General features: G+C 39.7%; 1 protein-coding gene across 2 annotated transcripts in view; it reads right to left on the reverse strand.

Annotated features, from left to right (window-relative positions):
• The window catches only part of LOC149142210 (uncharacterized), a 402,089-nt gene that overhangs the window by 265,089 nt on the left and 121,213 nt on the right, over positions 1-15,787 (reverse strand). For both annotated transcript variants that reach the window (XM_089452873.1, XM_089452872.1), the window contains exon 5: positions 669-775. In XM_089452873.1, coding sequence (XP_089308999.1) covers positions 669-775 — 107 coding nt within the window. The remainder of the gene's footprint in view (positions 1-668; positions 776-15,787) is intronic.

The following is a 15,787-nucleotide window of genomic DNA, read 5'->3' on the forward strand; positions in this document are numbered from 1 at the left end:
ACCATTTAGAGCCTATTTATTGATGTAATTTAGTTCAGAGATGGATTTCACTATGTGCTATTTTAGCTATATGCACCCATACTTGCTATATGCATAAAAAACTTTGCATTTTTGTGTATAATGGTTTGCGATCACATGGATGCACTTGACTTTTTTCTTCATAATTTGAATATTGTGTGTATTTTTTGGTCAACTGCCTTGGTGATGCAGTTTTACTTCTAGTTTCCATCCAGTTCCAGTTTTTGGAGTTGACTAATTCGATGACTGGTCCAGTTCGGATAAAATTGATCATAAGCAAACCAGTATATCAAATGAAGTTTATCAATGCAGAGTAAATGTTATTACATTCACATCGAAGGACCAAATCGTTTAAAATCAGACCCACTTATGTCGATATGAGGTTTACCTTACGTGAATGTAATGTTTTGCAGATGGTGAGAATGTAATTCTTTTACTTTTACCAAAACAAAATAACAATGTGGTTTATATACATATGCTAAACAAAGCCCACTTCCTTGATGATTTTATTTATGAAGTCTTAAGCATTCTGCGTTTTTGAACAAAGTAATATATCCCACCAACTATATTCATTTTCATCCTGCAATTTATCTCTTTCCATCACCTTTAAACGAAATAGAATATTCTCATTTAAATATATAAAGACTAACCATTGCCAGCAGTATTTCTTCACAAGTCTGGAAGAAGAATCTATATCACTATTCCTTGTTAAACAAATCTCACACAAAGCTGCCAGAAGATATCCAAATGATATTCTCTGCAAAAAACAAACAAAAAGGTATCAAGTATGATTGGTTATATGTAATGTTCCATTCAAACAACTATAAACATGACTACCATACCAATAAGGAATATTAAACAGTCTATTCATCCTATCAGATTCCAAGCAAAGACATAGAGAAAGTTACGCCTTCCATATTTAGGTTGCTTGAAAAGCACTTTTAACATATTCAAAAAAAAAAAAAAACCATCAGGGTAACCAAGCAAACAAGAATCATTACAAGGACAGATAACCATCTGATGGCACTAATGCTAAAACTGGATTACTAGTCCTAACAAAAACAGGGATATCCAATTTATTGTTTGAAATTTCTTACAGGTATTTGACCTGGAGATTACTTATGGTCTAGTGATAACTAAAGCATGTAATGCAGAATCATTGGACATGTTTAATAGCTCTATGAGGAACTAACAACAGGCACAGTTTATGTTGGTTCTTGTTACTGTACTTACCACAAGATCTGGAAAAATTATGCTGCCACCGACTTGTCCTCATTGTTATAATATCTAAAGAGAGCATCTTCCAGTTCAGTATATCAGAAATGGCAACATTTATCAAGTCAAAACTCCTTGAGACCAAAAGGAACAAGTTGCAATATAAGTAGCAAGAAATACCCATCTCCATTTCTGGCAGTAAATGTCTCCAAAAAGGCCAAAATGCTAGGTGACATCCACAAATATCTCCTGGGCCATCTTGGGAAAATGCTTGAAAGTGTTTCCTGGACATTTCTCAGAATCTGGTATGTTTTCAGATCTTAACCGGCCTTTAAACAACACAGCGGCCTGTGAGCCCAAGAGTACCACACATATAACAAACATTTAAAATAAAAATAAATAAAAAAGGGAAATTTAGATAATCATGAAAAGCAAAAGAAAAAAGAAAACCAAATATTTAAGATTTGATATTTGACTCTTGTGCATGGTAAATTGTTATGTCCCTTCTCAAACACATTTGTAACAGGGTGCTGCTCCACAATTTTGCACAATTTTGGCTAAGGAAGAGAACCCATCATTTTCAACTTAGGGACTTAGGAGGCAATTTGACTTTATTTGGTTGCTAGTGGAATGTGGAGGCCACCCACATGGGAGTTCGAATTGGCCCATTCGAATAGCTTGGAGGGAAAGTCGAATAGGTGGATGGAGGGGCCCACATCAGGCTAGGGAGGCCCAAGGAGTTACAAGGAGGGAGCAGCTCTCATTTTGGATTCATTCTTACACATTGCAATCAAAATTACTTGACTGTTCACTCTACTCTTTCGCTGAGTCAACCGGCTGTTTAGCCACAAATCTCTCAAGCGAGAGATTCAACCACTACTTCGGGGGACCATCCATGCCCGCCCTAGAGAGGCAATTCCATAAGTATTTCAGGAGTTCTGGGAGTGTGTTACAGCACTACCATTCAGCCACAACTGGGAGTGTGTATTTCTGGCTAGCTGGAGAATACGCAAGGGGAGTTTGGAGCTATCAGTGATCAAGCATTTGGCGGGAGAGTTAGAGGATTGGAAGAGCATCAAAGGGCCAACCTTTCTTGTGAGTTTGGAGCTAGCATCCCAGCGGTCTGATTTACAGTTACCTAGGCTTGTGCAAAGAGCCATCACTAGGCTTACCTTGGAGTTGGAGGAAGGAATAGTAGAGCTCGAGCTGGCCGGGAGAAGTAGGAGATCACTTGGATGGATATTTGAGGAGGATTGCTGGAGTTGGGAGAGCAAATATTGACAGGATCAGTCACAGCAACAAAATTCGAAACTGGAGGGCCAAGTTGTGAAGGGTCGATTTTTGAAGGTTGTAACCAAGGGAAATCCTGTCGAGGTTTTGTTGGGTTTTGGGCAAGGATCACACTCCTAAATTTATAGAATTTTCTGGATAGATCTACAGAGTCAAACAGAGGTCCCAACTCAGCCAGCAGCTAGAGGAGCTAAGGGAAATTTGGGCCAAAATTTCGAGGTCAACATTTGGCCAATTTCTTCGTGGGTTTTTTGGGTTTAAGCAAGGAGCAAGGAGCTGAAATATCATAATTTTCTGAGCACGGGAAGCAGTGATTCCAACCCTTCGAAGTCAGCAGACAGAGTAGTTTTATGGGGCAATGCAGTTCAGTTTGGTGCAACAGTTGTAGTAGCCTTCAGTTCAGCATTTTCTCACCTAGGTTTTGTCAAGCTTGTCCATTGAGAGAAGCCCAGGTGCACTATTTTATTTTACTATTGTATTTGATCCTAAGAAGTAATAAAATGGTTCAACAGTTCTCTATTTCCAATGTTTCCATGGGTGCTTAATGTATATTTCGTTTTTCTGATTGCTATATTGTTTGCATGCTTTGTATATCACTTACATTCCTGTTTAAAAATATTACATAAATAACACACAGAAAATATCATGAAAAAAACTTTATTGAAATTGGAGTTGTTGCAGTGATTTTGTCAAAATTCTGAGGAAGCAGATGTACCATATTTTTCTTCAAAGGATCGAGATCGAGATCATCAGCCGTCAGCTCTATGTTATTGTAAACCCATTCTACAAAATTTCAATGTAAATGATGTTAGCAAGGCCATGAATGTATGTAACAACTTAGGTAAGCCTATTATTTTGGCGATAATTTCACCCTAGGAGGTTTTTCATCTCACTGACTCATCTGTGTCACTAAACACGGATGGTCGGCAGAGTTTTTCCCTCCAACCTCACCCCAAAGCTAGGGTGGAATTTGTTATCAAAGTCTTAACTGAGTCTTAGTGTTTCAATCGAGTCTTATGTAAACGTAATTTGAGAATAATTTAAGTTAAATCACTTGGTCTACTAGATCATATTGTGTCGCAGAATTGGGTATATAATTTGAGGGTCTAAGATGACTGGGTATTCCCCCTTTGAGGGTTGAATTTGTAAAAATCTTATGTAAAAAATATTTTAGTGCATGGTCTCTCATACTTAGACACCATAGCTAAAATATTAGAGGATGGAAAGAATATTAATCCCCTCAAGTGTCAATAAATTAATTTTCCTGGCGAAAATCAAATTAAATCCTAAAGCCAGAAAATTAATTAATTTATAATCAAAATTAAATTCTCCAAGTGGAAAAATTCATGGGTTTTGAAATAATTACTTTTTGGAAGTCCTCCACCAAGGAAATATTTGGATATTTCAAGAAAAATTAGACCCTTGGACCTTGGTGGTTAAGTTAAAGTCAAATTTTTTAGGAAAATAGCTCAAAATAATTAATTTTGAGCTAATAAAAATGGAATTAAATGAGAAATTCGAAAATTCCTCAAAAATAAAAATTTAATGACTAAAATTAGAAGATGATCAAGTATTTTTCGACAGCCAAGATTATTTTGACAAAGATCAAGCCAACTAGTCATTATTTTTCCACTTGGAGGATTTATCTATATATAGAGAGTCATTTGTATGTCAAAGCCATCTGAGATCTGGCTAAGAAATTGTTGTTGAAGCATTGATGTAACACTATTGTCCCACTGAGAACATTTATTTGAATCATAATAAAGACTTTGGGGTGCAGTTCAAGGTGTTCAGTGTTCGTTGATTTGTGGTATGTGCTAGGTACGGGTTTTCCTATATTGTGTTGATTAATGCTAAAATTTGTTTTTCATTAGATGGGGATAAAGTCATTCTATTGATAGATTTTGGGTTTATCTTAGATCATTTGATTAGCCATATTGTCTAACAAATTTTCTTGAGAAATATATATAGTGTTTCCAAGTTCCCTAGTCCTTGGTGAGTTAAGTTATTACGGGATTTGTGTACATATAGATATAAATATAGACTAGCGAAATATATAAATTCTTATAGCAAAACGCTTCAACCGCGACAATGTTGCCGAATTTTGAAAAGACTTGGATCGGAGAACATGACTTTGTGCAGCAGTTGAGCGGCCAAAGGATCAAACAACTCTGATACCAATGTAATGAACAGAGTTCGTACTTAAGTTAAATACTCCAGAAGACTTGGAATATAAAGATCTCCATTAAAGACACAAGAATATATATTAAAATGTATGAATAAGAATGTGTTACAAATGAGAGTGAGGGTTTGCATATATACCTTACGCAAGTGTCCCTTTATGAACGGTCATGTCCTTTAGCGGCATACCTCTTCATGAACTAATTACTAATTAACAATTATAATAATTATTTATATCTATATTTATTTTTCTGAAGTCGGGTTGTGAGTTAATATTTATATATTAACTAATTACTGAAGTCGAGTATGAGTTAAGTTATAACAAGATTTGTGTACATCCCATAATCATTTGAACTTTGTGATTATCTTTGGTATCTATTTCACACTTAAGTATATGGCACATTCTTGTTTGGTTACAATTGCCTTTTCATTTATCATTAAGTACTCTTGTCATAAAGAATAATCATAACTTAAGTACTTAAACATTTAAAACATCTTAAGCTAAGAGCTTCACTCATCCATCTTGCATTTCATTCTAAAAGTAGTTGCATTTAAAAACTTACCTCCAAGCATAAGCTTGGTTGATAGACTCCTAGGACAACCCTTTCTCATTTAGCTTGAGGGATTCAAACCTTCTTGTTGGTTAACACAGTGACCTTGCGGTTGTCAAAGCCACAGTCTCTGCAGCGCTGGAGGCACTAGGTGGTTGGAACACAGGGGGAGGTATCATTCATCAGGCCACTTCTTGCTTCCTGTTGGCTTCCATCTCACAACTTACTCTGAAGACTTTCTCAAAACAGTTAAGGGAAAGGCTCCATCTAAATTAGGCATTTAATCTAAAATTAACCAAGATCCTTGCATCACACTTAGATTGTAGGAGTTGCATCTAATATAGGTTAGTTAATCATATAAGTAGCAGTTGTTCATCCAGTTACTTTGTCATTATTTATAATAAGCAAGAACTTTTGACTCCATTAGGCACTAGTCCCAATTCTAAATCTAATTGAATCCTTAATCTTGCTAAATTTTCACCAAGTAGCTAGGCCACTCAATTGTGTTTCCCAGGAAATTTGGTTCCCAACATGTTTTCCATCATCTCACTTCCATAAGGACTACCCCCCATAGCCTGTTGTTGGGAGATAGTTAGAACGGAGTGGGCGGGGATCAAAGTGGCAGCGCCCGCCCTGAGTCGTTGTTGCAGTGCCTGTACAACCCGAGAGACAATAGGAGTCATCACATATGCTATCATAAACACTTTTTAATTCATATGAATTGGTAATTGATCTACCAAATTACTTACACATTCTTATTAATAACCTTCATAATGATCTTTATGACCTACTTAAATAGCATACAAACACGAACAATAAGTTGGGTCACCTAGTGACCTTTATTACATTATATTTATTTTCATGTTATTATTCAAAATCTCCACCCGCCAACCCCATATACAAAGGATTAAAAACATTTATAATGAACTTCAAATAAGAATTTCAAAATTCGACAAAATGACTTATGATGACTTGAAGACCAGATATTAATCCACCACCATCCATTAAGGCATCTGGGTCACTGGCAGGAATGCGCTAAAATAAATAGTAATTTACAATGGTCAATTAGATGTTAGACTTGGGCAATGTTGCCGCAGAATCTAGCAATCCCCATACAAAGCCTCACTGGGCAAGGCCAGACCTTCTAGCAATAGGAGAAAGGGTTGTCATCGTCAACTCAACAAACTTTCTCCTACTCTTTAGTGGAATTAAACCACAAGGGAGGCTTCCCTTAACCACTTAGAAACATGTTCTAATGCTATGGCTCAAGGTGATGAGTAAAAGGTCTATTGTTCGATAGAGGATTGGCAAGGCCTAAGAAGAACTAGGTTATTTTATACTAGGGTTCAAATACTCTATGCCTAGACCACTAAATAGGATTCTATAAGTTGGGGCTTGGAAGATATGCAATGATGAGGCATTCAATGTCATATAGAAGCCTGAGAAAAGAATGATATTCAACACTAAAGGATCAAGATCTTCCAATAGAGACAAGGGTTAGACTCGAGAAATTATTTCTATGGTTGTTAGGTATGAATAAGTAGCAAGAAAGAGAGTTACATGAACTCCATTTAAGAGGAATAAAACATGCACTATGCTAGATTTTGTTTTTAAACAATTTACAAATGCACTTCCTAAATCATGAAACACAAACATCCATTCAAACTTCAATTTTATGCATAAATCTTCCCTCGAAACCCTAGCAGTTGCACTAGCCATCTAGGAGAGAGCAAAGGAGATATTTTAATTGGATTTATGGATGATTAACACTAATGATTAGTGCCTTATCCTACTAGGGCTTAATGGACTCTATAGGGTAAAATTTCAAGTGAAGGACCTTCATGCAGTAAAGGGGGGTGCCTAGAGCATCCACTTTTAAAACCCCGACTAGTATTCTTGTGAAGGGAGAAATTAAATAGAGGGTCTGCACTTTAAGAGTTTCACCATAGGCCTTGGAGAGAACAATCTTACATGCAATAATGAAGCAAGATTTCAGCAATAACCAAGCGTTTAGTGGCATAATAGAAACCCTAATTTAAACATTTAAATTTTTAACATCCCAAATATCTATGATAAGACAATAAAAATACAAAATTCTCCACAATGCACCTTTTTCAATCCTAGAACAATGTCTTCATGCAAAAATGTCGTCCACAATAACGTCACACCAAAAAAGATGACATCTTGTTGACAATAGCGAAAAGGACTACTTCACACTCTCTTAGAGAGGAAATGAATTCAATGTGTGCTGATGAACAAATGAAATGAGGCAAGTCTTTATTTACATGAGACCTATCTCACTCATTTCTGCAATAATACAACTAAAGAAGGCCCATTGACAAACTTACTGAGTGTTCCACAAGATAGAGGTTACAAGCCAACCTCATAGCTCAAAAACATAACACAAATGTCATAAATCCCCACACGTGGGAGAAAGATCTTCTCAAGCATGACATTATTGCCCCTATTTTAACATTGGTACTCCAAAGCTTTTTCATCACACCATAAAAGCCCAAAAGATGTGCCTTATTTCCCTGTAAAGCCATGTGGGTGTGTGTTATTTTGTGAAAGTGACTCTAAGATCCCTGTTGGTGTGGACAACCATGGAAACTCTCGATTTTGTTTATTTCATGGTATGTTTGCCTTCCTGGCACTACTAAGTTCCCTGGTTGGTGGTAACTCCCTACCTTGATGGGTATTCTTATATCCCGCGATGGTGTTGCAAGTATCATGGATTAGACACTACTAAGACTCATGGTTTAAGGGAGCACTTGCGTCATAAAGCCTTGTAAGGATGGTCACTATATGCAATTTTACGTGACAGTATCCCTTTTGATGCCTGTGCACCCCACTATCCCACATGTGCCTTCTGTCTCTTATGTATTTTGCACTTCCCTTTCGCCTTGGCTCTGCGTCCTGATAGTCTCACAGTTCCCAATGGATTTGCTTCTCTCGAAGCATCATGCTATGTCTTTTGAGGCAAAGAGGGTGGCCATTTGATTCTCCATGCCAAGATGAACCATTTGTCTTTCGAAGCAGTCAGAACGCCTTCACAAATCTCTAGTTATAGTAGTGGACCCGCTTTGGGGGCAACAGGGCTTTCCATGTCGCATTAAAGCAACCATATTTGAAGACCAATGATGAAGTCGACAAAGAAGATAGGTCAAGCAAGTGTCATCTCCAAGCCAAATCAACTCAACACTCAACAAAGCAACATCAAATAAAGCTTTCCCAAGCATTTATACCACACGTGAGGCATGATGTCATCCTCTTTGGGGCTATTGGATGGAGTAAAGAGCAAAGATAAGGGAAAATATTGGAAAATTGAAGTCTATTCGTGCAAATTGGAGCCCCCAAGGGCTAATAACCCAAGCATCAACCCAAAATTACTCAAAAGAATGGTCAAAGGGTTTCAAATCATACTAGCCACTAGCATTCCAAGGAAGAAAGGGAGGCCAAATCCTCCAAGCAAGGAAAAGAAACACCTCCAAGCAAATTGTTGAAAGATGAAGTCAAGAAGTAAGCCCCCAAGGGCTAAAATAAGAAAAGTAAATATCAATTCAAAGGTCAAAGCCAAGCATTTTATCTCAAGTGAGGCGGTTGTTGGGAGGATTGAGGACCAAGAAAAGAGGTTGAGCCCTCCTTGAGCGAGATTAAGCCTTGTCAACCAAACTTGAGACTTATTGATGAAGGAGAGCCCACAAGGGCATTTCAAGTATTTTCAAGCCAAATCAAGAGAGAATCCAAGGGAATGTTGCATCCTCAAGGAAAATTTATTTCTCCTATGTTTGACGCTACTTTATTTATTGAGGGTTTAATGACCACCTTTTCAGCTTCGAAAGTCATTCCCATGCCTCATGGAAGTGTCTTGACTTATAGTATAGACGTGGGCCTTCATTTAAGGCATATCATCAAGGATAATAAGCATTGTTTGAGCGTTTGTTGGAGCTATTTTTTGAGGAGCCATCCACGTTCCCCTAGTCGTTGCAGGGTCAATCCATGGTCAAATCAAGTTATTGCAACACCATATGATCAAGAAAAAATTCAAGGAACATTGTCATGCAATCACTGGTGTAATATTTGGTAATTTAGAGTCAAAACGACACTTATTGGCCACATCAATGTCGCATTTTGATTCCATTTGGTGTCTACTCAATGTAACTTTGGGAAAAAAAATTAACTTATCTCCAAGCATTTGTGGATTACAAGTTACTTATCTTATGAGAGACCAAGGAGAGTCTCAGTTTCAGAAGCCGGGAGTAGGGGTGTGAGACCGGGACACTGAGCAAAGACTCCCGGCAGCAAATCGCTCAGCAAACTGAGTGATGCAGAGGCTAGAGAGGTTGACGCAAAGACTACGTGAGGACTGCGCAGAGCAGCGTAGGGCCTACCAGAGGCCATTCATTCAGTGTCCAGATCAGTAGGGATTTTCTGTGATAATGTGAGGTAACCTCACAATTCTTTCTGCCAGTATTTCTCTCGGTAACTGAATAACCCTATAAGGTATTCAGAGATGTATTCAGAATTTGCTATTGCTTAATAATAATAAACCCTCAGAACTACTACACCGGTTTCCTGCATTGGGTTTCTTCGAGGACATTTGTCCAAAGATAACGGTGTCTATTGTGTTGTATTTTCTTTGTTGCTCAGTATCTTGTTTCCGCTTATAATTTAATTAAGTGAAGGCTATAGTAGTATTTACTTCAATATTTACCGTAGAACACAATAAAAAACTTTTATGGATTAACAAGTAGGAGAGTTAACATCAATTTGCTGCAGTGGAGATTCTCGGTTGTGGAATTTTCACATGGTATCAGACCTACAAGTGAATAAAGAGAGTAGAGCCGGTAGATCCAGTGCTTAGCAGAAGAAGGGAGTTCAAAAAAGCTGTAGGAGGCAGCAATTTGAAACCCCAGAAGGCTGACGCAGTTCCAAGCCTGGAGGCAGATTTTCGAGGGAGTCTCTCTCTGAGTGAGTCAACAGAGAGAAGGACTTCCAGTTCCAATTTTTATCGGGGCAGAGGGAGCAACGTTGAAACCTCAGCGTGAGAAAGCTGGTGGGACGCAGATTTTCAGCAGGTAGATTGTTGGGCTGAAAAACATCACAGGGGAGAAGAGAAGCACTTTGAGAGATTTTTTCCTCAGCAGGCTTCCCGCTGAGAAGTCTGTTTTCTCATTGGCTGAGAAGCAGCAATGAGAAGCAGATAGGGGATTTTCGACATTTTTGGCAAATATGGCAATGAGTGGCTTGAGGGATCAGTACAGGTTGGACAGAGCATCCAACTACGTCATCTGGAAGGCTAGAATGTCTTTCCTTCTAGATAAGTATGCCCTCAAGACATACGTTGACAACGTGGTCGCTGAACTTGCGGATGCAGATCCACTGAAGAAGTATAAGGCTGAAATGGCAAAGGCCAACAGGATGATACTAGATGGAGTCAAGGATCACGTGGTGTGCCACATTGCTAGCAGAGGGACTACTAAAGAGATGTGAGACGCCTTGGCCACGTTATATCAGGAATCTTTTGAGCAGCAAAAGATGTACTTGGAGCAGAAGCTGGGATCTGCTCAGATGCAGAAGGGAGAGCGTGTGGATCCATTCCTCACAAAGCTGAAGGAAACCCGTCATGAGTTGTCTGCTACTGGGCATACACCTCAAGATTCAGAGTTAGTTAGACTAGCCCTCAATTCTGTCTTAGATGAGTGGCAAGTCTTTGTCCAGAGTATCCTGGGCAAAGCAGCATTGCCGAATTGGGATGAGATGTGGGCAGCTCTAAAACAAGAGGCGTTGAGGAGAGACTTAGTCAAGTTCAAACGTGACAGAAGCAGCAACAACAGTGGGTCGAAGCCCAAGGAGGAGGAGGATAATGCAGTCCTTGCATCAAAAGGACATCAGGGGCAACATAGACGAAAAAAGGATGTCTCCAATGTGAAGTGTTTCAGATGTGGCGAGATGGGCCACTATGCATCCTAGTTTCCTTTGAAGAAAAAGGACAAGGATGAGAAGCACAATCTGAAGGTTGCAGCCGTGAAGATCGAACAAGAGGAGTTCTCCATGACAGCCAAGATACCTCCAGGAGGGAGGTGGGCTGATTTGGAGTTGTAGTTCGAAAGAGCTATAGATGGGCAGAATCCTTGAGGATTCCATCTCTTGGATCAAAACCTTGCTACGGGAGACCAGTTTTGCAGTCGCAAGATAGACTAGTGTCAGATGGTGCCGAGGAGTGTCAGGGAGACAGTTGCAGTGGCTAGGAGCGCCAAAGACTAAACAACTTAGAGCAAAGTTGGCAGCAGTGCAAATGGTACATAGCAGAGGTCAGCAGTAGTGCAGTAGATTCAGAGGGGTAGCGCAGAGACTAGCAATAGTCAGTTCCGGCATTCACGTGGTATCATACTGAACACCGTTAGTTCAGTGATTTTGGATGTTTTTCATGTGTTGCTCTCAGCAACTGAGTTGCAGTATGGATGCAGTGCTAGCAGCATAACAGATGTAGCATTTGAGAGGGAGTTGTAGTACAGATGTAGCATTAGCAGTGGTAGGGTCAATAGTACAGTTACAATAGCAACGCAGTAGTTTGTGCACAGCATGTCAGACATCAGCAACGCAGTAGTTTGTGGACAGCATGTCAGACATCAGCAGCGCAGAGGACGATGCTTCAGAGTCAGAGCAATATGCAAAAACAGTATATTGCTAGAGCACATTCCTCGCTAAGAGGGAGTGTTGATTTGGGGTAGTATCGGATGTGCTCTAGGCCTCAAATTTTGCAGGAAGGCTTAGGCACATGCACTCCAAAGAACCTAAAAACCGTTTTGGGAAATTCCACACAGAGACGATTATATTAGAATAATTAATATTTTTAATGGAGTTCCTAAGTCTAAACTTAGGAAAATTAAAATATTAATGGGTATTAATCTAATCGGGATGAAACTTTTAGAAAAAAACGGAGAGCAAGTCAAAACAATCTAAGCCTTTGATTAGGAGTTAATCTAGGTCGTTGGTTGTCCAACAGGAAGATATAAGATGGGGCTTAAGGGTCATTTGGAAAACACACCAAGAGATCAAGATATCGAATTTCTGAAGTGAGAAGTTCTCAGGGGGGATTCTAGTCAAGTAGATTTCTTGCAGTTGAGGGAAAGGGATAGCATCTGGAGAGAGAGATTTTCTCAGTCGGAGAATCACTAGCGAAGAGAGGTGCAAAGTGATCCAGTAGTCCATACGCAGAGGCTGACGCAAGGCCACAAAGGGCAGCGCAGAGGGTGAGAGAGAGTCTGAGATTTTGCTGAGGAGAGTCAGTTTCAGAAGCCCAGAGCCGGGGTGTGAGACCGAGACGTTGAGCAGAGACTCCAAGCAGCAAATTGATCAGCAGACTGAGTGACGCAGAGCCTAGGGAGGTTGACACAGAGACTACGTGAGGACTACGTAAAGCAATGTAGGGCCTGCCAGAGGCCATTCATTTAGTATCCGAATCAGCCGGGATTTTCTCAATGATAGCGTGAGGTAACCTCACAATTCTTTTTGCCAGTATTTCTCTCTATAACTGAATAACCCTGTGAGGTATTCAAAGATGTATTCAAAATTCGCTACTGCTTGATTATAATAAACCTTTAGAACTGCTGCACCGGTTTTCCGCATTGGGTTTTTCCAGGGACATTTGTCCAAAAATAACGGTGTCTATTGTGTTGTATTTTATTTCTTGCTCAGTATCTTGTTTCCGCTTATAATTTAATTAAGTGAAGGTTGCTGTAGTATTTACTTCGATATTTACAATAAAACATAGTAAAAAATTTGTATGGATTAACAAGTAGGAGAGGTAACATCAGTTTGATGCAGTAGGGATTCTTAGTTGTGGAATTTTCACAGTTTGCACTTAGGAAATGTCCGTTTACAGGCCCCACGTTGATTTATGATTAAAGAAACCCCCAAACATTAGAGATGGAAGGGAAATATCGAGCCCTTAGTGGAGCGTGGGGCCCACCATGGAAGCTTGTTGCCCACATGAGAAGTACGCATGCATTGGAGGAAATTCGGTGGGAGGAATTCGAGTTGGGCCCACATGAGCAAGTTGGAGGCAGCTTGACAAAAAGGAAGGAAAGGCATTCATTTTGGAATTCATTCATCTTGAGAAAAATCGTCTTTGACATAGCATGCTTGAGCTGAAGCCAAGTCTGTGTTGTTTAGCACACCAGTGTTTCAAGCAGAAATCTCAACCCTAGATTCGGTGTACTTCGAGCACCAACCCAAGGAGGGAGTTCCATCCATTTTAGTTCGTTCCAGTAGTGAGAGTGCAGGTTTGTGGGGAGGATTCAGCAGTGTAGGGATTGCGTAGTGCTTAGAGGAAGAACACTTGGAGGTTGAGGAATCAAGGGAGTTTGGGCCTGGTATGAGGAGGAGCCCGGGAGAGTGTTTGCTTCAAGATTGCAGCAGAATTGACAGGTGGATCGAATTACTCAGCAGAAAAGAGTCTCTTCTCTCTCCTGCGCAGAAAGGCTCTCTCTCTCTCACACATGTGGAAAAAGGACGCAAATTTCTAGGGCTGAAGCTGCAGAAAGGAACTTTGACCAGCATTGACCAGCGTGGACTCCTCTTTGACTGTGAATTTGGTGTGGCTGATTCTCCTTGGAAGGCCACAATTTTTGGCACAGGAATCAAGGTGATCTGACCTCCAATTTGACAGATATTGATTGCCCTAGTTTAGGGCTGATCTAGGGTTTGTTGCTGCTGATATAAATCAGAGTTTTGTACTATTTCTCTATGCTGAATTATTGAAGATAAAAGAAGAATTGATCAAAGGGTTTCCCCATATTAGGGTTTGTCCCTGATTAGCCGCCACATCTTGTGTCTCTTGTCTTGGCTTGTTTGTTGTTCATCGTTTAAATGTTCTATCTGCACTTTACTTAATGTACATGTGATTGCTAATCTGTGGATAATAATAAGAAAAACAAGTAAACTGCTCTAAGCATAGAACATACCATAATTTAACATGGTATCAGAGCTGAGGTGAAGACAAAGCCCAAGCAAGAGCAAGAGCAATCACCGAAGAGAAGGTTGGCAAGGCTATCTAAAAGAAACTATGGGGTCCTCAACACACTTCCCTGCTAAAGACAAAACTCTGTGAGAAGTCTGACTACCACGGATGGAAGATGTCTCTCGATCTAACATTAGAAGAACAAGAAGTGTTGGACCATGTGAGAGGCGGAGTTGTTGAGCCTCCATCAAATGCATCTGCTGTTGCCAAGAAAAAATGGACCAAGGGAGAAGTCAAAGCAAAGAAGATCATCCGGGACTCCATCGACAAGTGCTTGGTGGTCTATGTTTCTTAGCTAAACACCTCCAAGGAAATCTATGATAGACTGGTGAGTTTATTTAAAGTTAATGATGCAAATCAAGTCCCGTTTCTTAGAAATAAGCTGAAGGAAATGAAGGGGGGCAAAGATGAAAATATGCAAGCATATTTCTTAAGGATCGCCGAGATCAAGAACGATCTCCTATCTATTGGGGAAGTAATTCCTGACAGGGAAATGGCACTCACAACTCTTGGAGGACTACCATTTGAAGGGTATATATTCAGCACTACTCTCCTCAACAATAATATAATTCCTGGATTTGAGGAATTAATGGCCAGATGCATTCAAGAAGAAGCAAGGATGGAAGAACAGGAAATGCCCACACTTAAAGGTCATCCTGCTGCCTTTTCTTCTCATGCTAAAAGAAGAAACAATTCTGAGGCTAAATCCAAAGGAAAGGATGGACCAAAGGGTGGACGAAAAGAACGATGTTACCATTGCAATAAACCAGGTCATTATGCAAGGGAGTGTCTTGATAAAAGGGACTCACACTGGGATGATGAACAAAATCCCTCTCAAGGCAATCAAAGTAATGGCAGGTCAAATGGCCGAGGTAAAAGGAGTGTTGGAAATCAAGGAAGAGGACAACCATTCAAGAAGGCAAGAAATTCCAGGTATGAATCTAACACCATTAATAATAAGCAAGATGAATATTATCTACCAGCTGCTCTATCTACCACTACTCCCCCGGACTCGCTAGGAAATTGGCTTATTGATAGTGGTGCCTCAAGGCACTTCACTGGTTACAAAGAAGCTCTCTATAATCTGGTAGAGAAAGAAACCAACCTGGAAATTGTTCTTGGAGACAATTCAAAATATCCCGTGAAAGGCGTAGGAAATGTCACTCTTCAATTAAATCAAGGTAATACCATCCACTTACAAGATGTATTATATGTACCTCATCTCAAAAAGAACCTGTTGTCCATTTCAGCAATGGAAGACAAAGGCTACAAGGTGGCTTTCAGCGATGGCAAGGTACGTGTATGGAAAAAGAACTTTAAAGATGCTTTTACTCTTGGGTTTCGACTTGATTCATTATATCAGGTCGGAGGAAGCCCGTTGGGTGTCATGTCTTGTGACACATCTCTTTAGTCCAAACCATGGCATCAGAGATTTGCTCACCTTCATTATAAAGCTCTCCCTAATGTAAGAGAAATGGTAACCGAGATGTCCGAGTTCAGATTAGAC

The sequence above is a fragment of the Pinus tabuliformis genome, chromosome X (genome assembly GCF_031772625.1).
Source record: "Pinus tabuliformis cultivar Carrire ecotype Pingquan chromosome X, CPIR1, whole genome shotgun sequence".
Classification (NCBI taxonomy): Eukaryota; Viridiplantae; Streptophyta; class Pinopsida; order Pinales; family Pinaceae; genus Pinus; species Pinus tabuliformis.